The following is a 24,479-nucleotide window of genomic DNA, read 5'->3' as shown; positions in this document are numbered from 1 at the left end:
CTCGATAGTGACCCTACTTACTGTCAGGGACTTCCAGTCTAACTGGGGGCTGCTGAGCAGTAAACACTGCATGGGTGGAGATACATGGTGGAGGCGTTGGGTGGAGGCGTTGGCTGCCAAGGACTACCTCCCGGAGAGAGTGTGGAGTAAACTTGGATGGGAGGGGGAATTAGGGAGATAGAGGTGGTGAATGAAAGGGTCGGAGAGAAAGAATGCAGATGCAAAGACCCAGGGATGAGGGTTTTACAGCTTTGGGGTGAACTAAAGGAAATTCTCTAAATCTGGAGTTGGAGGTGAAAGTAGGTAAGGCTGTGTGACACGGGTGAGTGGGAAGTAAGGTTGGGATTAGGAGGAAGATAAGAGGGCACCAGAAGCCTGGTCAGGAGGCTCTCCTCCTGAGAGTTTTGAGAGTGGCCCGTCCCTTCCCTGGGGCGCGTGCAGACCTCAAACGTTCAGGTGCTGCTCAGAGTCCACCTGAGCTGTGATAAATGAAGATTGTTGGGGGCGGGGGGTTCTTTTTTATACCAATTAATTTACTCCTGATAAGACCAAATGCAGACAGAAGACTCATCCACCAGTCCTGCCCCAGGAATATGGAAGGTAATATGTATATACAGTAAAGAACTGAGGAAACTTCGAACCTCACTGACCCGTGTGCCCGGAGTTTTCCGAGAGGTTTGGGCTGGGCTTGGTGGAAGGGTCTGCAGCGAGGTTCCAAGACTGGTTGCTGGCAGGCCTGGTCCTGCGCACGCGCTGGGAAAGGGCGTCCTCCAATGCCGCCCCTCTCCCCAGCCCTGAATGAGCCCACCATTGACTACGGATTCCAGAGGCTACAGAAAGTCATTCCCAGACACCCCGGAGATCCGGAGAGGCTGCCTAAGGTACTCAGAGGGGTGCGACGGGGATCAGGGTGTCCTGTGGCCGAGGCGGGAGGAGTGGGCTCCTCGCCCCTCTGTCGCCCCCAGGGGCTGCCCCTTGGCCCCGCTGTCTCCTCCCCTGCCCCTAGGAAGTGCTGTTGAAGCGGGCGGCCGACTTGGCGGAGGCCCTGTACGGAGTGCCCAGCAGTAACCAGGTATGGTGCCCCAGTCCCCTCCTAGCGCGGCCAGGCCCAGGGCTGTCCCCAACTTGGCACCTGCGGCTTCCGCGGCCATGCGCTGCTCTTGTCTTCGCAGGAGCTCCTCTTGAAGCGCGCGGCGGACGTGGCCGAGGCTCTGTACAGCGCCCCCCGCGCGCCCGCGCCGCTCGGACCCCTTGCTCCCAGCCACCCGCACCCCGCGGTCGTGGGCATCAATGCCTTCAGCAGCCCACTAGCCATCGCCGTCGGGGATGCCACGCCGGGCCCGGAGCCAGGTGCGTCCTGCAGCCCCGGCGTTGAGATCACTGCCCCCTCCCTGCGGCACTCCGTTCCTGACCGCCACTCTCTCGCAGGCTACGCGCGCAGCTGCAGCAGCGCGTCTCCTCGCGGGTTCGCGCCCAGCCCCGGCTCACAGCAGAGCAGCTACGGCAGCGGCCTCGGAGCTGGCCTCGGCGGCTACGGGGCACCGGGCGTGGCCGGCCTCGGCGTGCCCGGGTCTCCTAGCTTCCTCAATGGCTCCACAGCCACCTCACCCTTCGCCAGTGAGTGTTCCCTGCCCGTAGAGGGTGGGACCGGGGCCCTGAGGAGCAAAAATGGGGCACCGCCAGCCCCCTTCCAGTCCTTGGTGGGAAAGGAACTTCCGGTACCTGTTCCATGAGGATCAACCCTGGCCTTGCCTTTGGAAGCCAGGCCAGCCCTGTTCGTGAGACCTCTCCCTGGTTGGGCACCGGGCCCTCGACCCCACACCTTGGTTTCTCATCCTAGGCCCTGAGGCCGGGGCAATTCTTGCACTTTTAGCTCTCTTTGCTGATTCCAGTGGTACACATCGCTTCTAGCCCTTCCCTCCTCCTTAAACGGCCTTTAACTAGGGAGCGTCTCTCTGAAACCTGGCAGACCGCCACTTCTGTCTTATGCCGGGACTTCGGGAGGAGGCTGGCGCCCCCTGCCGGAAGCCTGAGGGAACTCCGGGTTCAAGAAAAGCGGGCTTCCACCTGGCTCCATACTCCCCTGGAGCCTTGGTCTGAGGGGCAAGGGTCCAGGCAGGGTTCCAAGCAGGGAAGACGTGGCTCCCTGTGATAGCGTTGGGCAGAGTGAGAGAATTCTTTGTGGTCAGACAGCTGGATTCAGAGTTTGAGTGTCCAAATCCTCTGTCTGACATTCAGCAAGTTACTTCTTTGAATGTCAGTTTCCTCACTGTAAAATGGGATCTTTATCGCCCCCTGCCTAGGGTTGTTCTCAGATCTGGCTGTGCCACTGGGCACGTTGTCTGGCTTCTTGGGGTCCGGCGGCTCGAAGCTGTGTGAACAGGCAACAGGGCATTTATGCTTTTACTATTTTGCACTGCCCTCAAGTTCCTCTTTCCAACACCAAGTTCCGGAGCAGCCTGTTTTCAGCTCCTTATAGCTTAGCTATTTAGCAGACATTTATAAAGCATCTCCTGTGGGCAAGGCACCTCCCTATCAATTGTGAAAAAGATTGTACTTCAAGTCCTGGGAGACACTGCTAAGCCAGAGGAGTGGGGAAGGCTGCTCAAGGAGGAGTTGGTTGTGGCTTTTTCTGTGTTTCCCTCACCTTTCTCCTGTCTTATGTTTGCTGTTGCTGAGGACCGAAATATCTGGCCACCTGCCTAGCCTTCCTTGCCAGTGGCCTACATCCTGGGTACTGCTCTTTCTGGCTGTGGGTTTGAGTCTGGCTTTTTCCTCCCTGCCCAAGCTTAACTCCTGGGACCCGAAACCCCATGTGCCAGCATCCACAGGCCATGACCCTCTGGTGTCCCTCCCAAGGCTTCTATCTCTCCTGGCCATTTGCTCAGGCCAGGCACCACTGCTCCCACCTCTGTTCACTTCTAGGACAGTACTCTTACAACCTCTCTCTGGGTGGCCCTCAGATTTGAGGCTAATGGAATCTGAACTATCGACCCCCTTCCTCACTACACACATGATGCCATCAGCAGTGGAGGAACATACTGCCCCAGTGGGCAGAAGCCATGCCACCTGGGGTCTACGCATTCAGCCAGAGGATGGAGAGGACTAGAGCTGCTTATGCCCCTCTTCTACCATCAGCTGGGGACACCCTGGCGTTGCCTGAGGGCCAGTCCCATCTTTTAATAGTGTCTTGACCAGTGCTTACCCAGGACCCCATCCACTCGTATGTGCAGAGTACTTTATAGTACAGCTTCAGACACTGTCATTTTCATTAAGTGTGCCAGGACGTGCCTGGAATGACATCCGGAACTGTCCTAGCCAGAGGGTCTGGGACCGTTTGGATCTCCTCTTGGTCTTATACTTCGGCCACTAGCAGCCCTGTAGTGACCCACAACTCCCAGTCCTACCCAAGCTACAAAATGTGGTTGTGAGCCCCTGGCCTTGAGAAAGAGCACATTTGTCTCAAGCCCTCCATGGAGCTCATGGCCTCCTCAGCTAGCAGTGAGCATTGTCTTAAAGGAGATGGCCATCCATGGGGCTGAGGATACTCGGCACAGGGTCAGCATTGTATCAATGTGTGTGTGGTGGGGAGGGAGTCTTTGATGCCAAAGGCAGTCTTCTCAGGCTATTAGTTTCTTCCAAGAAGCCCCTACCCCACCCATAGCCAGCTGTTTGGACAACACCGAAATCACAGCCTGATTGTTCTTTAGGAGAAACAGGGAATTGGACTCATGAGGACATATGGTGAAGGAGGGATCCAGAGATGCCCTGGGCAGGAGCCCCCAGGAGAGAAGGCTGCAGGAAGGAGAGGCAAGCAAAGCCTCTGTGTAGGAGAGCAAGCCACAGTCCTGGGTAGCCAGGGGGTTGGAGAACAGGAAGATTTGAGGATGTGGGTCCCTACATTTTTCTTTAAAATGGACCAGCTAGAAGAGGATGATACAGGACCTGGGCTGGAGATGACAAGGACCTGTATTAAGCTGGAAGAGAACAGATTCCCCAGGGGTTAGGGGTATTTGGTAAGGGAAGCGTATTTGTGGAGGAAGTTAAAGTGCTTGTTGTGTGAGCTGTGATCCTGGACAGACAGGCCTTATAACAGGAGCCTACGTACACCCGCAAATTTCATCTCTGACTTCTTCCCCAGCTCTACTATGAACCCCATTCTTTGACACTGACCTTGGTGCCCCAGGGCCCATAAACATTTCTCGGCATCTCAGACTCCCAGTGGTTTTCAGCAAGAATCCTGATCTGTTCCATCTCTTGCTCATCCCTCATCTGTGGGATCCGTCCCCAGTATTTGATTTTGTTGGATGTTCTGGTTTTGCTTTTGTTTTTACCTAGTCTGACTCTGTCACCTCCAGTCCTGAGAAAGGGTCTCCAGAACCTCCCAAAAGGCGAGTGTTGGCCCAGGACCCCAGAGGCTCCTAGCCTGCTTCCGGACCCTGCCCTGTACTGGTCTTCCCAGGACCCTCACAGCCCCCAGTGAGGTCTGAGTCCGGTGCCTGAGTCAGCAGCCCGCACAGGGCCCACTGCCCGTGCCAGAGCCCTAACTGAGCTGCTCACTCTGGTGCTGTCTCCCTGTTGTGTCTCCCATTGCCTTCCCTGCTGCGCCTACCCCTCCCTGCCCCGCCCCGGAGTCATGCCCTCTAGCCCCCCGTTGGCTGCTGCCTCCTCCATGTCCCTCCCGGCCGCTGCCCCCACCACCAGCGTCTTCTCCTTCTCGCCTGTCAACATGATCTCCGCTGTCAAACAGAGGAGCGCCTTCGCCCCCGTGCTGCGCCCACCCAGCTCCCCACCCCAGGCCTGCCCCAGAGCCCACGGAGAGGGGCTTCCAGGTGAGTGGTCCATGCTGCCCTGCTGTGGCCTGGTAGAGCAGCTGTTTGAAGGAGCCGCTCCATCCTCATCTCACCAGAGCCTCATGCCAGTGGACCAGTTCTCCTAGGAAAGTTCAAAGCAGGGAGCTCTGCAGGGGTCCAAATAGGTCCAGTTGGAGAAGATCAAAAACCACCCCTAAGCCCCACCTCCAGCCAGTTGAGCCCAGAGCAGAGACCCAGTACTCACAGCCAGAGCAACCCCACATGGAGTGCATGCTTTTGACCTATGTGTCCACTGGAGGGTAGCACACATCACTGTGAGGGACTGGGTCACTTGCTGGATGGAAAGGGACTGGCCTTGGACAAGGTTTAGCCCAACTTCCTCTCCCCCATTTTACAGTTAGAGAATTGAGACCATGTCACCCATCTACATCCCTACCCTTGTGAAATGGTTGTCATTTGCCATTTATCAATCTCCAAGTCAACATCTAACTTAACAAAGCCTAGCCCCTAACCAATAGTGTATAGCAAGTTAAAAAAAAGTCATATCCCCTAGAGGAACATGACTCTTATTTAGGATGGGTTCGTTAGATGATTGAAAGGGCACACGGTCATTTTTTGCCTTGTTTTTCTTAATCTGTGTGTGTCTAGACCTTAAAATGTGAGGGGTGGGGAGGACAGAGGATCACCTACCTCTCCTACCAACAAAGAGAACCAAGGGAGAGGGCTAGGCAGGGGCGAGGGGTGATGGAAGTAATTAATTACATGGAGATATGGGAAGAAGACATGCCGCTGCTGCTCCATTGGGTATCAGTGCTTCTAGAGGCTGGCCTTTTTCCTTTCTGTCCTGGTACTTGGCCTTCTGCTTCCTCACTTTGAGACTGGCCCTCTGAAGGAGGCAAGGCTGGGAAGAGGAGCACAGAGACAGCTCTCTTGATCGAGGAAACTAGGGTAGCAAAGGCTTGTGACACCAACCTCTTCAGAGGCCTGAGGGACACGCCTCACCTCTGTGCAGTGCTGGTTCCAGGCCAGGGCTAAGTGTGGCCCACTACCTTCAAGGCTCTTGATAAATAATTCTGCATTTAGAAAGTGTTACATGCCCTGCATACTGGACCAGCCCAAAGAGGACAGGCAGATAAGGTCCCCAGGCTACATGTGGCTTATGGCTCCTCCCTTGGTTACCGCAGACCAGCCTTTTGAAGATTCTGAGAAGTTCCACTCTCCAGCCCGGGGGCTTCAGGGCCTGGCGTACTCCTAATTACGGTAGGTCTCTGGTTGGTCTTGCCTCCCCGCTTGGTTCTGGATAGGCTCTCTCTTCGAAAGACATTAACAGGGGTGGGGATCTGGGATCCCTCTTCAGGGCCCATCTAGACAGCTATCAAGACCAATAGCCCATGCAGTGACCCAAACTGAGCAAGTGTAGAGAAGTGGCTTTCTGTCCCCTTGCAGCCAGCCTTCCTCCAGGACCTTCTCTCCATCTCCCTCCCAGGTCTACACATCTGGCCCCCACTGAGCCTGGACTAGAGATCCCTCCAGGATTCACACCCACATCCTGGATTGCAGCACAGACAGATGCAGGGCCAGGGCTGCAGGCAGACCTCAACCTATGGGCCTGAATGGGGAGAGAACTTACTCTCATACTGGAGGCACCCCCCAGCCCTACAGGCTTCTCTCACCTCCCTTTCTTGGGGCTGGTCGGAAGCCCCAGCACTGTGCTGATGCTCTTGGCAAGAGAGCATTCTGGGGAGGTGCTGGGATGCCGGACCTCGCCTGCTGGGTTGGTTCTTCTAGAAGAGATGGACTTTGTGCAGACCAAGGGCATCAGGTGACAGGCGCATGGGAAGGGGACTGTGGGAAAGAGGACAGCTCAGGGAGAAGTGGCCTGGGAAGGTCCTGTTTGCGTCTGACCCATCTCACCGGCTCAGCATCCCAACTTCTCTCCAGGGCAAGGGGAGTGCCCAGCAGCCTCAGGAGGCCTTCCCAGGCTCCCATGGAGCTTCTGACAGCCACGTGACCCCATGGCTGCCCACTCCCATTATGGACTGCACACTCATGCTTGCCACATCATGAATCCCAGTGGGGGCTTTGGGCATGGTGAATGCAGAAGAGGGGGTGCCAGGCCCCGTGAATTATGGGTCTCCCCCCTAATGGATGTCTCATGGATTCTGACCCCCACACGCATAACTGGCTGGTCCCATAAAACCATGGAATGGGCTCAGCTGCCCCTGGCCTCGCACTCTACTCTGCTGAGGTTGGAGAAAACAATAATAAACACAGATGCAGGTGGCCACCCAGGCTCCCTTGCCTGCTTCCCTGGCGTGGGTCTGCTTTTCTCAGCTGTTCTGCAGCTCTCCTGGGGCCCCTCCAAACCATGTCCCGGGCAGCCTTCTTGCTCCTTGGGCTTTTTCAACAGCCCCAGAGTTCAACTGAGCAAGTATTCCCTGCCCAGGTCTTCTTTCTGGTAATGTTGGGGAAATGGGGAGCAGGCTCGCCAGGCCCGAGGACCCTGGACACGGGCTCAGCCCCAAGGGCTCTGGCTGGGAGCACAGTCTGGCCACTGAGGACTCCATCCCCCAGCTATCTATCCAGGACCAAGGTAGGGATTTTCTCTCCCCAAGGTGGGGGTTGCTGGGAACCAGAATAGAACAAACTAAATACTACCCAAATGTACACAGGCTCAGAAGTAAGATCCTTCCTGACCAGAGGCTGCAGGGCCTCACCTGAGCTAGGCAGGGGAGCTTTTGGCTCCCAAGGTTGCTATCTGGGCAAGGCCCAACCCCTCACCTTCCTCTCCAGGTCTAGGTACCTTCCGGCTCTCTGGTCTCAGAGTTTGGGAGGAGGGGGTGGTAAAGATACAAGATTCCTGGGCTCATTTACTCCCCTCCTTGGATGAATCCCTGTCATCCTAAGACATGTCCCCTAGACTGAAAGGTCTAGTTGGCTGACCCTGGAAGCTGGCTGACACTGGGAGCCCAGTGTCTGGCCCCAGGCCTCAGGCGTTCTTCTTTCCTGGCAATACTTTTTAGCTCTGGCCTCTGGAAACCCCCTCCTTCCCCAACTCATGTGACCATGCTCTCTGGACATGCAGGCTTCTGGACAAATACACTTGCCAAGGCAGAATGGCTGGTACCACCATTTCCTTCTATTGTGTTGGCAAATACCTGGGACACATGACAGGGGTAGCCTTTTGGTCATTCTGACTGATTCTCAGTGCTTAGCTGAACTTCAACTCAGTTCCCACTTCTAGCCTATGTTGCCTGCCTGCCCACGCCCTGCTCTGTTTAAGCTCTGAGCAGTTCCCACTGCCCAGGGCCTTCCCAGGCTGAGCACCTATAGAACTCTATACTGGATGCAGGTGGTAACTGGACAGTAGTTACATTCTGGTTCATGAGATGGGTCAGGTGCCATGACTGATATGAACGAGATGTGCTATCTGTCCTCAAAGATCTCTCAGCTGTGCTCAAGCCATCATTTGAGTCAACACTGCCCACTCCCTGGTCCACAGCAGGCCAAGCTAATCAATTATGATGTTTGCTATGGACTGAATTGTGTTTTCTCAAAATTCATATGGTAAAGCCCAAACCCTTCCTCCCATGTAACTGTATTTGGAGATAGGACCTTTAAGGAGGTGATTGAGGTCACAAGAGTGGGGCCCTAATCTGATAAAACTTGTGTCCTTGTAAGAAGAGATTCCAGAGCTCTCAAGTTTTCTCCACCATGTGAGGACACAGTGAGAAGGTGGCTTTCTACAAGCCAGGAAGAGAGTCCTCACCGGGAACCAAACCAGTTGGCACCTTGATCTGGTATTTCTAGCTTCCAGAACAATGGGAAAATAAATTTCTGTTGTTTCAGCCACCCAGCCTATTGTGTTTTGTTATGGCAGCCCAGGCTAATACAGTGTTCTTTCCCACATCTCAGTCTGGGTTCCCCTAAAAGCAGAATCTGAAACAAGTTTCCTGCTGGAGAACTCAGGGAGATGGTATAGAACATACGTCAGAGCTTTTTCACCTGAGGGGGGAGGGTGCTGGAGTATTTATACACCGCCTTCCATCAGTGAGTGGTTAATGGCTTCTGGATGGAGTGGGAGAGAAGCACTATCTTCCTGGCACTTACAGTCAACCCATGGGTGGTGAAATAGGTCCCAGGAGCTAGAGAAAATTCTCAGACGAAGAAATGCAGGTACTGGCAGATGGAGTCAGGTATACACTGAAGAGATAAAGATGAGAGACGAGTGAGGCACAACCTTGGAGGTGGTCTCTGGCAATCAGCCTGTTTTGGAAAAAAAGTTGATTTTTTGTACTTGAAGTAAGTTTAGAGTGGGCGTGAACTTTCCTTTATCTGCACCTCTCCAGAGACCAGCTGACAGAAACTCTGCCTAGGCTTTTTCTAGTTGAAGTATCAAGATGCCAAGCGACAAAGGGGCCCTTCACAGCATCAACCAATCCCTGGATCTTTTTTCCACAGGGCCAGCGGGGGTGGCAATAGGCTGGGGGTCAGACACTTGGCCGCTTGTCCTTCAGAGACAGAACACATCCTGGAAATCTGCTTTCTTCCACATATTTCCCAACAGAAACAAGCTACTGTGTTCTGCATTCGCTCAAGTAGACTCTGAAGCTATATTTGACGAGACCTACTGTAGAATGGCCTCAATGATTCAAGGGAAGCCAGGCAGCGGCTTAGACCAGCCCTACTGCTAACAATTCTACAAAACATCCTTCCTACCCCTGCCCAAATTGGTGGAGCCCTTAGCTTCTTAAAAAATAAAAAAAGTAAAAAAATTTTAAAAACTCCCAGAAAAAATAGAAACTGCCATGCAGTGGGGAAAGAACAATCTTTTCAATAAATGGCATCAGGTCATATGAAAAAGTTAAACTTGACCTCTACTTTACATAATGCACCAAGTGGATCGTGAATCTAAATGTGAAGGCTCAAATAATAAAACTTCATGCCCTTGAAGACAGACTAAAAACCTTTTACCAGAGTAACCTCCAAGGTCAATTTTCCCACCACTTAGTCAATTTTAGAATGAGGCAATCATGGAACATGCTTGAGGTGCTTCAAATGGACCCCCAAATCTCTTTTCTCTTCCCTAGAATAACTTCTCCAAAGAGTAAAAAGTTCACAGATCACAGTATCTTTCTCCCCTAGAAGAGACAGGCTCTTCATAGGTAGTGATTCTCTAAAGCTCCTAGCTCCTGAGCTTAGAGTGGCCCCCATCCCCCTCCCCACCCACACCTTTGCATTTATACCCTGGAGCTTCCCTCTGCTACCACCTCAGTGGCAATAACAGCATCCCATGGATAACAGAAGGGAATGAGCCTGCCACCTTGAAGCCACCAGCTTGAATTCTGGTGTTGACAAGAAGCCCCTCCAACATGAGAGTCCTCATGGGTGTGAGACACTGACCACTCCTGTGAACTCAGATCCTCCTACCACTTCTTTCACACTCCCCTTCTCTTCACTCTCATTATGGGATTTTGATGACTAAAACGTCTTCATTGAACATGGTCTAAGTTATCAATCTTTTCTTTATGGTTAGTGCTCTGTTTATCCTTTTAAGAAATCTTTGCCTATACCAAAATCAAGAAGATATTTTGATTTTTGTGTATATTATAAACTAGGGATCAATATAAATTTTTTTTTTTGTATGGATAGCCATTTGGTTCAGCACCATTTATTGAAATGACCATCTTTTCCTCACTGCCCTGCAGTAGCACCTTTATCATAAATCAAGTGTCCATATCTGTATGGGTCTCTTCTGGATACCACCTCAGTACTTTACCCTGCTGTGCCACCTTCTACTACCTTCTTGGAGTGGGGGAGAGTAACGCACAACAAGAACACAAGTTAATCTCTAAGTCATTCTACCTCAATTCACCTGTCTCTCCCCAGCTGGACTCATAGCTCTGGGTCCCCCTAGTGGAGTTCCAGAAGAGCACTCATGGGCCATCTGTCCACCCTGCTTCCACTCACTTGCCAAAGGGGGAAGTATACAAACTTCCCTGCCTTGCCTTAGCCTTGGTAGGGAGCACAGAGTGGCGGCCCCCAAGAAGATGGCAGCTTCTGGGTTTAGAGCTGCAGAGACTGCCAAGGAGAACGGGTAGGAGAGTTCTGAGTATACAGACTCCCCACTGGAGACAGAATAGAAGAGACTTCATGGCTCTAAAGATGTAGAAGAGGCTTTCCAGCAGGGCAGTAACAAAAACAAGACCATTTTTTGCACATTTCCTTTTGGCCATTTTATTCCTTGAGAGAGAAAGAGCCAAGTGTTTTAAAGGGGAAAGAAAAACACCATCGAGTAGCAGGTCTGCTGCTCCTTAGGGCCCAGCGTCCTGGCATTTTGGTTCTCCAAAGCCTTTTCTTCCCTATCGCCTGCCAGCCTGAGATCAAAGCTACCTCTGATGCAACCTTGGCTGTGCAGTGGGCCCCTGAGTATGCTGCCAGGGTTCCCAGGCTGAGCTGGGAGAAGCTGCTGAGCTGCTAGGAGAGGGCAAGTGGGGATGCCTCCCATGGCAGGGTTGTAAAGAGAGGTCTCTCTGGCACTGTGGCTAAGGGCCACTCCAGAGCCAGGCAGCCATCCCATGAGTCCAGTTCCTGATGGCCTGCCTCAGGATGGAGTGCCAGCAGGAGAAGCCCTCCAGCATGAGTCCCTGCCCCTGTTGCCTCTCTTGGAGTTCCATCCACCTAGGAGCCTGGCTCCCTTCCACATAGTCTCCCGCTCACCCAGAGCCTGAGTCAACTTTCAGGTGGGTAGGAAGGGTCCGACCACTTTCAGGCTGGCACCAAGTCAAGCCCAACAAGCTTTGGCTTCTGTGGTGAAAGCTGGTTTGTCTGGGCTGCTGCTCAGGCCCTTCTTGGAGCTGGGCCCAGAGGGCCGCCTTGCCAAGACAAATTGTGGCAGCAGGGAGGAATGTGGTGGAGCAGCTGCTGAGCAGACCCAAACCTGACAGGCCTGTCAATGATGACCCTGCTGCGGGTTCCAGAGCATGGAGCTTTCTGGGGATCGGCCCAGGCCAAGGGCAGGTACCAAGGAACCACCGGGCATCTCTCTGCTTTTAATTGCATGAGGTGGAGACATTTCTTCTTTTGGCCTCACCTGAAAACCAAAAGCCTATAATCAAACTCAAAATTGACAGAATTCCTCCAAACCCACTTCCTCTGGGGAGTGGCTCAGGGGTAGGAGGTTGGGGAGAGGGGTTACAGGGAGGCATGTGTTCCTGCGTGTGTGCACATGTGGAGCAGGGTCTGCCAGAGCAGGAGGAAGAGAGCCCCAGCAAGGCCTCTTCCTGCCTCGAAGGCCCAGTGTGAGGGGGCTCCATTGCCATTAAATCACCCATCTATTCAGCACTTGCCATAAGTCATTCTCTTAAGTGAGATTCCCTAGAAGCGGTCCTGAGTGGGGATTTGATTGCACATGAAAGTGCTCTCTGGTGAAAAAATTAAAAAGGGTGAGACAGGCAGGACAAGGCAGGGGAAAGCACTAAGCAAGAATGTGGTCTCAGCAGGAGTCTAGCATAATCCCCAGGGAGCTCTGGAGAGTAAAGGGCACCGTAGTCGGACCTTCTTCGTGGCAAGGAGATGGCCCTATAGTACCCCTGTGCCAGTCATTGACTGCAGGCTACCAAAACCGGTTGGAGCATGTAACCCTTGGGTTAAGCAGCTCCCATTTGGCCAAGAGCAGTACTTGGGGGAAGCGGGTACTGTGAGCTGTTAGCAGCCAACACTCCCCACAATTAAAAGATGGATGTGCTAACTAGTAAGGAGGATTTGGGTGGGACATTAAGAGCCTCCACTATATCCATTGACATAATACCCCCAAGAACATAATCCTTCAATTATGACACCACAATTTCTTGAGTGGCAAAGACTCCCCTTCTGTTTCAAATGGGGCTCACAGGGAGTGTCCTGGGCCTAGACAGACAAAGGTCAGGGATCTACCCAGGGAGGTCAGATGAGGCTGGGCAGAGATCTGCAGAAGAAGTGGACACATACAGCCAGTGGAACAGTTGACTCAATAGTGGTTACTCACTGGTAGGGCAATGGTGGTGTCTATACTAGCTCTGCTAACCTGGGGCTCCCCCAGCCATTGCCCAGATGTCTGTGAAAGCTGACCCACCTTCCTGTGCTTGTCTTCTCCTCCCTCCCCAATCCTGCTACCCAAGCTGAATTCTGCTTCCCATCTCCCCTATCTCCCAAAAGCGACCCTCAGCTGGTTCCTAAGATAAGGGAAAGGGTGGTAGTCTTGCTGTCCCTCTAGTCTCTTTCCAAGATATTATCTTGGCATCAATTTCTGCTTCCCTCAGGCCTTCTCTTCTGATACTCAAGAGCCAATTTCCAAAGCAAAACAAAAAATACGGAACCTGCTCTGTTTCTCCTTCTAAATTTCTGGGACAGAGATCTTAATTCTCCTTCGGGCAATGTGATACTACTGACAGATTAGGGGGAAGAGCACAGAAATGAGAAAAGAGAGGAGGGAAGTTCAAGGGGAGGTGGCACAGTGTCCAGAGGGTAAAGACAGCAGTGGGCTAGGGGTGGGGGAATGAGCCTGGGAAGGGGGAGCTCAACAGGAAATTAATGGGAGGGAGGATTAGGAAAAAATAAAAGGTGTGTGGAAAGCCTCTTTACGCACTGAAAGCCCAATAAAACAAACAAAAGAGCAGTAGAGATTTTCACTTCTGAGAAGATGCAGTAGATGTATATTTCCCAATTCCTACGCTAAGTATAACTTAAAACCCTGGACATTATATAGAAAAAAAAACGTAAAAAGACTCTGAAAGGAGGAGAAAAGGAGGCAGATTACCTGGGGATATTAGTACCTGAGGAAAGGCACTAATTGAGTTCTCTGGGTTTTCTATTTGCCTCGTAGATCTCAAAATTGGAACTGAAGAAGCTGGCAACCTAGAAATGCCAATAGGGTACAAACAACAATAACAAAAGGCCTCCCCCAAAACATGCTCTTTCTAGCCAAGGGACCAAGAAAGGAAAAATCTTTTAGATGAAATGTTTCTACCCTAACCAAACCCTAAGAATAAACACACAAGGGAGCAAAAACCCAGCGGGAAACCTAAATTTCCGCCCTCACAGGCTGCAGTGAGGTACCCCAACACCCCTGAATACCAAGAGAATACCAAGTAGAGAGCAGGGACTTTCATCTCCACCAGCTGTAACCCCACCTCACCCACGTGAAAACCACGTGAAGAACCTGGATTTCCACACCACTCAGCAGTGACAAAGTGTTTCTCACACTCCCTGCTGGAATGGTCACAGGAAGCCTAATGGAGAGTCAGGACTTTCACCATGACCCAGAGGTGAAAGATTACCCTACACTGTGGTGTCAGTGAAGGTGGCATGTAGAGCCAGACCTCCCACCTCTGCCTGTCAGTAAAAAAGACCCCCCGTACACACTCCATCCCCAGACCCACCAAACAACCAAATTTCAAAGACATTTTGGCATGGACCAAATATTTTTGTAGATATTTTAGATAGTATCAAATGTTCTGCAAAGAAAAGGACATTTGTAATTTTAAAGTTCTAAGAAGCTTGAGGAGTTGGGTCACTATTAGACTAGGTGTGGTCCCCCAATTCTTTCTGCACACAGATTTTAGTAAGTGACAATTTGACATTAAATTATGAGCCTGTGGCCTTTATTTCCTCCACACAGCTTTCACAAACTTGGGGGCATTTAGTCTGAGACTGATCTATCACTGCCTGAAACCACCTTTGTCTTCCTCTCCATTGATATCAAACAGCTTTCATCTCAAACATATGCTAGTACCTATGGTGTCTCTGTACAAATTAGAAAATAGTGTCCCTTCCTCAAGTCAAAGAGAAGTGTTATATTATTTATTTCTTAACAATAATAATTAGGACAAACCTACAGGAGCACCTGGTCCCTCCCAAAGCTGAGAGCCTTTTGTGACACCTGACATATGGGCTGGCATGGTATTCCTAGATGAAGAATGTGTTGTCTCCAGAATCCAAAGAGGCCAGCAGGTGCTGTGCTTTCTTCTTTGGACTGGGGTGTAAGATGCTGCAATTACTCTCTTACTTTGGAGGCGATATCCTGGCATGCCTTTGATTAATGGATCCCATAAAACTTTATTGAAGTGACAGTTTCCTGAATCTTTTTAGGGTTCATTTCCCACCATGTGGAGTGCATGCGCCCAGCCATGTCATGTCCATCTTGTGCAATGTGCATGATGTCAGCAATGTAAAGGACCATTGCAGTGTTCTGCATGATGTGCAGATGGTCCAGATATCTTCAAACCATATTATGATAGAGACAGAGCAAGTTAACATAGCCCTAGGGCAAAACTCTAAGTGAATATTTCCGTCCATTCTACATTAATGAGAACTGTTTCTGGTCCTCTTTTCTAACTGAGATGGAATTCTAATGTGGAATTCACCATATTAACAAACTAAAAAAATTAAAAAATATGCCTTTTCCAGGTTGGCAATGCAAGCCGCTCATGCTGGGCCCAGGACGTTGCCTTCCCAGTAACGGCAGATCTCATCATACCTGTCATTGTAGTTGGTCCAATAGCTTCCCCCAGCTTAGCCAGCCCTCCCTTGTCTTCTGAGTTAACCTGTGTGAAGGCAGTGGTGGTGCAGTTCTCCTTGTGGACTAGATACCCCAACCCGGCCTTCCCCTTGATAATGCAGTAAGGAACCCTCATCTCAGGGCACAGGGCAAGCAGGAAGACAATCAGCTCGATGGGCTCCATGTCATGTGCAATCACTACCAATTGAGCCTTCTTGTTCTCCACCAAAGTGATGACAATATTAACTCCTGCTCGAAGGACAGGTAGCCTCTTGGTGGGGACACCTCCTTTTCCGGCAACTTTTTTCTCAGCCCGAGCTAACAGTCTTTGCTTCTTCTCTTGCATTGTCTGTAGTCTGTACCCATGGGCCAGCTTAAGCAATTGAACAGCTGCTTGGTGGTCCAAGGCCTGGGTCAACTGGTTAATTGCAGGCGCTTATAGAGAACAGCCCTTTGCCGCTGTAACCAAATTTAGCAGAGACATTTGACAAAGCGGGTGAGGTCCCTTTTGAGCTGGATGTCCTGTCCAATGCCAAAACGTTTAGGTCTTTTCTCAAATAGAGAATTTACCACCTTCTTGGCCTCCTGCTTCTTCACGACAGCAGGGACTGGGGCCACCTTCTTTCCCGTAGCCTTCTTTCCTTTTGGCATCTTGGGCAGCGTGTGGAGAGAAAAAGGAAAGGAAATTGTGGGAAATGTGTATGCGACCTCAGAGATGGGAGAATTGGCACCTGCCCTGCCATTGTTTCTTAATTCCCATTTAATATAGTACTGGAAGTTCTAGCAAGTGCAATAAGGCAAAATACCTACATATGTACATACATATACATACATACATACATACATACATACATACATACATACATGCAGGGCTTAATATTGTAAAGAAATAAATAAAACTATCCCTATTCACAGATGACATGATCATTTATGCAGAAAATTCTAAGGAATCTATTTTTGAAAAAGCTCCTGAATTTAATAAGCAAGTTTTCAAGGTCACAAGATTTTAGACCAACATACAAAAATCAATTACGTTTTGATATATGAGCCATGAGCAACCAGAAAATGAAATTTTTGAAAATAGAAATTACATTAGTTTGCTAGAGCTATCACAGACTAGATGGCTAAAACAATAGAATTTATTTTCCCACACTTCTGGCTGTAAAATCTAAGAGCAAGATGTTTGAAGATTTGGTTTCTCCTGACAGCATCTATCTTTGGCTTACTGATGGCCACCTTTTCACTGTGTCCTGACGCGGCCTCTTCTCTGTGCATGCTTACCCCTAATGTCTCTGCCTCTTCTTTTTAGGGCACCAGACATATTGGATTAGGGCCCACCCATCTGACCTCATTTAACCTTAATTACTTCTTTAAAGGCTCTATCTCCAAAGAGGGAATATAGTCAATAATATTGTAATAATTATGTATAGTGTCAAGGAGGTACTAGACTGATCTGGGAATCATTTCGTAAGTTATAGAAATATCTAACCATTATGCTGAACACCTGAAACTAATATAATATTGAATGTCAACTGTAATTAGAAAAAAAATTTTTTTTTTTTTAGTCTCTATCTCCAAATACAGTCACATTCTATCTAGGTTCTGGTGGTTAGGACTTCAACATATGGATTTGGGGGAAACACAATTTAGTTCATTATCATTTACAATAGCTCAAAAAATGAAATACTTAAGATCTAAATCTAAAAATAAATGTAGGATCTGTATTCAATGAAAGGAAACCTAATAAAAGGAAAAACATACCATATTCATAGATTGAAAGACATAGTACATTTAAGATGCCATTTCTCCCGTGAAGTGATCTATACATTTAATGCAATTCCTATCCAAATCCCAGCAGGATTCTCTGTAGATATAGATAAGCTAAATCTAAAGTGTACATAGATTTAAATGTTAAAAAAAAAATCTAGAATAGCCAAAATAATTTGAAAAAGAAAAACAAAGATTTAAGATTCACGCTAGCCAATTTTTTGTAGGGTTTTGTGGGGTTTTTTAGTTTTTTTAATTGTAAAATTTACTATTGTAAGCATTTTTAAATGTGCAATCAGTGACATTAAGTACATTCACAATGTTGAATGCTAAAAGTACTGTCTATTTCCAGAACTTCTTCATCACCCAAACAGAAACACTGTACCCACTAAATCATAATTCTCTATTCCCCTCCCCGCCAGTCCCCGATAACCTCTGTTCTACTTTCTGTCTCTATGAATTTACCTATTCTCACATAAATGTAGTCATATAATTTTTGTCCTTTTGTGTCTGGACTATTTTACGCAGCAGAATTGTTTTGCTAATAAGTTTTGTCTTTATTAGAGCCTGTATCAGAATTTCATACCTTTTCGTGGCTGAGTAATATTCTATTGTATGTGTATACTACATTTTGTTTATTTACTTAGTTTTTGGTAGACATTTGGGTTGTATCTACCTTTTGGTTATTGTGAATAATGCTACTATGAGCATTGGTATACAAGTATCTGAGTTTCTGCTTAAATTTTTGGAGGTATATATCTAGGAATGAAATTGCTAGGTCATTTGCTAATTCTATGTCTGACTTTTGGAGGAACTGGTAAATTATTTTCGACAGCAGCTGGAACATTTTGCATTCTCATTCGCAATTACTCAAAGGTTCCAATTTTTCCACATTATTGCCAACTCTCATTATTTTTCATTGTATTGGTAATAGCTAACCTAATGGGTGTGAAGTGCTATCTCATTGTGGTTTTGATTTGTGTTTCCCTAGTGACTAATGATGTTGAGCATCTTTTCATGTACTTATTGGCCATTTGTATATCTTCTTTGAAGAAATGTGATCAAGGCTTTTGCCCATTTTTGAATTGGTCTGTTTTTTTATTGTTGAATTATAGAAGTTTTTAATATTTTTTTGATATTTCTGTAAATATTTTCCCCATTCTGTGCATTGCCTTTTCACTCTCTCTTGTGTTCTTTGATGTACAAGTTTTTAATTTTGACAGAACTTTCCAGAACACTGGGTGAGAAGCAGAGGAGCAGCAGCTGCCCCAGCTGTGCCCAGCAATGTGCTCCTTCCCACTCTCCCACACCTGCCTCTGCCTGCTCACTGGCTGTCAAAAATGGTAAAAGAAACCACTTACTATGATGTTTTGAAGGTCAAACTCAATGCCACCCAGGAAGAATTAAAAAAGGTTTACAGGAAATTGGCCTTGAACTACCACCCTGATAAGAATCCAAATGAAGGAGAGAAGTTTAAACAGATTTCTCAAGCTTATAAAGTGCTCTCTGATACAAAGAAAAGGGAATTTTGTGATAAAGGGAAACAAGCAAGTAAAGAAGATGGAGCAGATGGAGGTGGTTTGGTTTTGGCTTCCCATGGACATCTTTGATACATTTTTTGGAAAGTAGTAGGATACAGAGAGAAAGGAGAGGTAAAATGTTGTTCATCAACTCTCAGTAACTTTAGAAGATTTATAAAATGGTGTAACAAGAAAACTAGTTCTGCAAAAGAATGTGATTTGTGACAAATGTGAAAGCTGAGGTGGTGAGAAAGGAGCAGTAGAGTGCCGTCCCAATTGCCGAGGTATGAGATGCAAATAAGAAATCATCAGATAGGACATGGAATGGTTCAGCCAATTCAATCTGTGTGCATGGAGTGCCAGGGCCATGGGAGATGGATCAGTCTCAAAGACAGATGTAAAAGATGTGAAGGAAGGAAGATAGTTCAAGAGAAAAAGATTCTAGAAGTTCATATTGACAAAAGTATGAAAGATGGCCGGAAGAGTACATTCCATGGTGAAAGAGACCAAGAACCAGGACTGAAGCCCAGAGATATCATCATTGTTTTAGATCAGAAGGGCCATGTTGTTTTTACTCAATGAGGAGAAGACCTTTTCATGTGTATGGACATACAGCTGGTTGAAGTATTGTGTGGCTTCCAAAAGCCAATATCTCCTCCTGACAACCAAACTATCGTCATCACCTCTCATACAGGTCAGATTGTCAAGTATAGGGATATCAAGAGTGTGTAAAATGAAGTCATGCCAATTTATCATAGACCATATGAAAAGGGTCACCTAATCGTCGAATTTAGGTAAACTTTCCTCAGAATTGCTTTCTCTCTCCTGATAAACTCTCTTTGCTTAAAAAAACTCCTACCTGAAGGGAAGGAAGTAGAAGAGATTGAGAAATGGACCAGGTAGGAGTGGTGGGCTATGATCCAAATCAAGAAAGACAGCACCTTTACAACGAAGAAGCACATAAAGATGATGAACATCGTGCTAAGGGTGATGTTCAATGTCAGACCTCTTAATGGGCCAGAGAATAACACTCATTGCTGGCTGTATATGCTGTAGTGAATGAGCAAAGGGCTGTAATTACAATATGCTCACTACTTGCTATTGTTTTTATTTTGATATTCAACTATAGTAGCGTTTTAAAAGTTAAATGAAGAATAAACTCAAATACAAAAGCTCTGATTTTTCCCTTTATATATGATGACTTCAGTGTGCAAGATAAGTTTAATACCTATAAAAACTACTTTAAAAAAATTTCCCCCAAAAAAATAATTTAAAAAATTTTTTTAATTAAAAAAATTTTCTTCTAGCATTTGTTAGGCCATACTTCGTAATTAATTTCATCTATGTGCATAGAATAGCTTAGCCTGAAATGCTAAATATATGCATGGACTGCGGTGTATGACCCTTAATTGTTAAGCTATGAAGTTAAAACTCTGTATCCAACTGGCAATCAGACATAGAACTTAATTTGTAGAGAAGCGTTAGTCTGTATAGTTGTATTAAGTAGGATTCATCGTGATGCCTCTACATTTATTCTATCACCTCAGTTGATACTTAAAGATGGTGTGCTATATAATTTAGCTGTGGTATCAGTGATAGAAATGATACCTTTCTAAAGAAGGAGTTTATCATGATAAGCAGCTTCTTGAGGGCTTGTACTTGTAGAACTGCATTCCCTTCCACCATGCCATCATTTTTTTAAATGTATATAACTATATCAGTCCTTGGTTACATTTTTTTTTCCTTCTCTTTGGACCATGATAAACCTGAGAGTAATGACTTCCAGATCAGGCTAACTTAGAAGTTAGGGTGATGAGAACTTTACATGGAGGAGTAATTTACATGTTTGAAATAGGAAGGTATTTTTTAGGTATGTTGTAGTCTTACTTTAAACCATTTAACTTATGCTCCAAAGTAACTGTAATTCAGTGCTGATAGTATAGCAGTTACGATAAATAGCTTTAATTGTATGTTTAAAAGTCATGATCGCAAGCTTAAATTTAGATATTAGAATTTAAGCAATTCTTGAAATGTATGAATGTCTCCTTAATATACTGATTACAAAGCAAAGAAAAAAAAAGGTTTCAACTTTGATTAAGTCTAATTTATCGTTTCTTTTGTTGCCTGTGCTTTTGGTTTCATATCCAAGATTATCAAACAAATCCAATGTCATAAAGATTTTCTCATTTTCTTCTAGGAATTTGATAGTTTTAGCTCTTAAGTTTAGATTTTTGATCCATTTTTGAGCTAATTTTTGGATAAGGGTCCAATTTCATTCTTCTGCATTTGCAGACTAGCCAATTTTAAGATGTGTCATAAAGCTACAATAGTCAAAACAGTGTGGTATTGGTGAAAGGACAGATAGATACCAATGCAACAGACTACAAATTCCAGAAATAGACCCACACAACTGTGGTGAATAGGTTTTGAACAAAGGTACAAAGGTATGTTCTTTCAATGGAGAAAGAATGGTCTTTTTAACAAAAGATGCTGGAAAAACTGAACTTTTATATGCAAAAAAAATAAACCTTGACTTACATCTCATATACATAAAAACTAACTCAAAAGAGATTACAAGTCTAAACATAATACGTAAAACTATAAAACTCTCAGAAGAAAACAGGGGGAAATCCATGATTTTCGGTTAATCGAAGAGTTCTCAGATAGGACACAAAAAGTATCATCTATAAAGAAAAAAAATAATAAATTAAACTTTGTCAAAATTTAAAACTTCCGCTCTGCAGACACTATTAAGAGAATAAAAAGATGGGCGATAGATTGTGGGGAAATATTTGCAAACCACATATGAGACAAAAGACTTGAATCCAACTCTCAAAACTCAAAAATAAGAAAACAAACTATCCAATTTCTTAAATCAACAAAACTCTTTTTTTTCTTAGTCCCTTGTACCTGATAGGCCGCTTCTCTCTTGCTGCTTTAAGGTCCTTTCTTTGTCTTTTGACAATTTGATTCTATGTCTCGATGTGGATCTCTTTTGAGTTTATCTTGCTGAGAGTTCATTGAGTTAAAGTGAAAATAGAAACAAACAGTGATTAGTGCTTGCCTAGAATTGGGATGGGAGGAGAGTCTGAATACAAAAGGACAACACAAGGGAATTCTTTATGTCTGTGTCTGTGGTGGAAAAATCTATACATGTGACTCATTGAAGTGTACATCAAAAAAATGAATTTTATCATATGCAAATTTTTAATAAATGAAAGTGGATACTTTTTAAGTACATAAAATGTTCACACAAAGTTCAACATATATTTTTGAGTGAACACAACCGTACCCTCACCAGGTAAAGGAAAAGAATGTTGCTAGCATTCTAGAAGCCCCTCATTTCTTTCTTCCCCATTATCGCTCCATTGTTCTCCCAGAATCAATCACTATCCTGAATTTTTTCATAATCACATCCTTGCTTTTCTTTATTATTTTATGACTCATACACCTATAAACAATATAAATCAATTTTCCTTGTGTTTTGATTATTTCATTCAAAATTGTTTTTGCGAGAGTCATCTATGGTGTATATGTATAGTGGTTGTTTATTTTCATTCTTGTATACAATTCCATTGCATAAATGGACCATATTTTATTCTACATTTTACTCTTTTTTTTTTTCATCCTTAAACTACACCTGTGCCAAAGTCATGCTATTGAGAACAGGGTCACTGTTTGCTTAAACTAATTCATTAGTGCAGAACATAACAAAATTTGGCATATCACTGCTCCTGCTACATCTCCCCAACCCCAAAAAGTAAATAAACGTCACGCAACATATAAACTTACCCCAAATAGTCAACATCAACTTAAGGATCCTGCTGTAATAATACCCTAACTACAATACTCTTCCAACCTATTTACAGAATATCCTCATTCTGAGAACTCTGGGAGCATTACATTGTTGCATTAGACTCCTCCTCTTGAGGTAATTCAAAGTCTTGAAATAGCAAATTTACACATTTTTACATACTACCACATCAAAGACCTATAAACAAAACCCTCACCCTCTTATTCAGGGATCAGATCATACAAACTGTTCTTCCCTCAGATGACACAATCTCATTTAAAACTGTAAATACAAGTTAAGTTATACAAAAAATTTTTAAATACAAGTAGAAAAAAAGAAATAAGGGATCTGTAAGTGGCATCACACTAACAGTCTACATTTTGCTAAAAACACAAAAAAATTTACTTGGTTTACCAAAGCTAAAGGCATTTTATAAAGTACTCAAGAATAACAGCTTATAAAAAATAGGGGGAAATTTTTAGGTGAGAGCATGAAACTAAAATCATCTCATTCTCTGGCAGAGTTCTTCTAAAATGTTATGTCCCCAAAAAGTGATGTTTGGAAAAAAAGAAAAAAAAAATCTGTGTTTAGGTTGACTCATAGAGCAGCTCGCTTTCAGGTGGCTTTTATTCAGGTCTGCTTCATAGGCGCAGGGACATTAGCAGCCGCTTGTGAGAGGTAGGCCGAGGAGACTTGAGGGATGTCGGCCAGCTTTTTGTGCTGCACACTGACGTCCTCCAGCACCTGATGCCAATGCTGCAGCTTTGTCAAGTGTTTCTGGACCAGAGCATCTTTCCACTGTAATTCATTCCTTAGCTCCGAGATATCCTCTTTGATTACTTGCTCTGGTTTCTGGATAGATAATTGCAATCTTTTCTGTAGGAAAAAATATTCTATCTTTCTCGCAATATCCAAAAATTTCTGGATACACTTATCAACATCCTCTCGAATTTCTTCCTGATCCGTGCCATTGACATAGTCATCTTTCAAGTCACTTTCTCTAGTGAGAAGCAAAGCAAGCCTCGAAAGATGACTCCAACTCATCCTCCAAGGTACTCGGAGAAGATCTCAGAGTGTCAGGAGTGGCCCAAAGAAGCAAACCCTGGCCCGGGAGTCCCAGAGGGGCTAATGGGGGTCTGGATGGCTGCCCAGAGAACATACCTGCCAGCGGAGCTGCCATTTCTGAAAAGCTCTACATTTTACTCTTGATGGATATTTGGGTTGATTCCAATTTGGGTCTATTACAAATAAGGCTGCTATAAGCATTCATGTACATGCATCTTTTTGCACATGTGTTAAGAGTTTCTCTATAGTATACATTGTACACTCAGGACATCTGTGTCTTCAATTTTACTAGATCATGCTGACGTGTTCATCTTGTCATATATGTCAAGTGGAATGCAAAGGCAAACATCTCTAATGACACATGGTATAGACACAATTATTTGGAATTTATTGGAGGGTACTTTCAGGCAAAGAGTTGGGAGAATGTATATATCACCCAGAAGTCCCTTTATCCAAAGGTGGGTTGCTAGGCCAGACAGGGCAGATCTCACTGTTAAAAGAGCTCAAGGACAAGGGCCCCATTTTCATTCTACTTTACATATTTATGAGGAAAGTAGGAGGGATCTGGGAGTCCCCTGGTAACTATGTAATGGAAGGAGATTTTTGGCCAGGCAAATGTCTTGCTAGAAGCTGGGGGAAATCTAGAGCTTGGACATCAGCTAGGGGAGTTCACATGCCATTTCAGTCATGCTGAACTAGCCAATTCTAGGCTACCCAAGGGATAAACCTGGGTGTGTTCAGTTGTATTATTATATAATGTTCCTCTCTGTCTCTGGTTATTTTATTTGCCCTGAAGTCAACTTTATCTAATATTAAGATATCCAGTCCTGCTTTCTTTTGATTAATCTTTGCATGATACATTAATACATTTTTTCATTCTTTTACGTTAAAGATGCCTATATTTCTATATTTGAAGTAAGTTTATTATAGTATATAGCTGGGTCACTCTGCCAATAAGATGTGCACTTATGAGCACCTTTCAT

At 46.0% G+C, this 24,479-nt stretch overlaps 1 protein-coding gene and 3 pseudogenes across 5 annotated transcripts in view; 2 read left to right on the top strand and 2 right to left on the bottom strand.

The window, feature by feature from the left end:
* EBF4 (early B cell factor 4) overlaps positions 1-7,128 on the top strand; it is a 48,332-nt gene extending 41,204 nt beyond the window's left edge. The window contains exons 11-17 of one of the 5 annotated variants that reach the window (XR_001517806.2): positions 793-881; positions 1,007-1,072; positions 1,173-1,350; positions 1,429-1,617; positions 4,751-4,832; positions 5,999-6,074; positions 6,301-7,128. Coding sequence is in view for 4 of the 5 variants with exons in the window: in XM_006921664.3 (XP_006921726.1) it covers positions 793-881; positions 1,007-1,072; positions 1,173-1,350; positions 1,429-1,617; positions 4,635-4,832; positions 5,999-6,069 (791 nt within the window). In the remaining variant the exon portion in view is untranslated. The other 4 variants (XM_025039891.1, XM_006921664.3, XM_015597203.2 and 1 more) reach the window with 4 other exon arrangements.
* Positions 7,129-15,278: 8,150 nt separating this feature from the next.
* LOC102885611 lies at positions 15,279-16,002 on the bottom strand (annotated as a pseudogene).
* A 2,456-nt stretch (positions 16,003-18,458) lies between these two features.
* LOC102879281 lies at positions 18,459-19,651 on the top strand (annotated as a pseudogene).
* Positions 19,652-23,061: 3,410 nt separating this feature from the next.
* Positions 23,062-23,611, bottom strand: LOC102879026 (annotated as a pseudogene).
* Between the last annotated feature and the right edge of the window lie 868 nt (positions 23,612-24,479).

The sequence above is a fragment of the Pteropus alecto genome, unplaced genomic scaffold, assembly GCF_000325575.1.
Source record: "Pteropus alecto unplaced genomic scaffold, ASM32557v1 scaffold45, whole genome shotgun sequence".
Taxonomy (NCBI): domain Eukaryota; kingdom Metazoa; phylum Chordata; class Mammalia; order Chiroptera; family Pteropodidae; genus Pteropus; species Pteropus alecto.
This window is presented reverse-complemented; position numbering and strand designations above follow the sequence as displayed.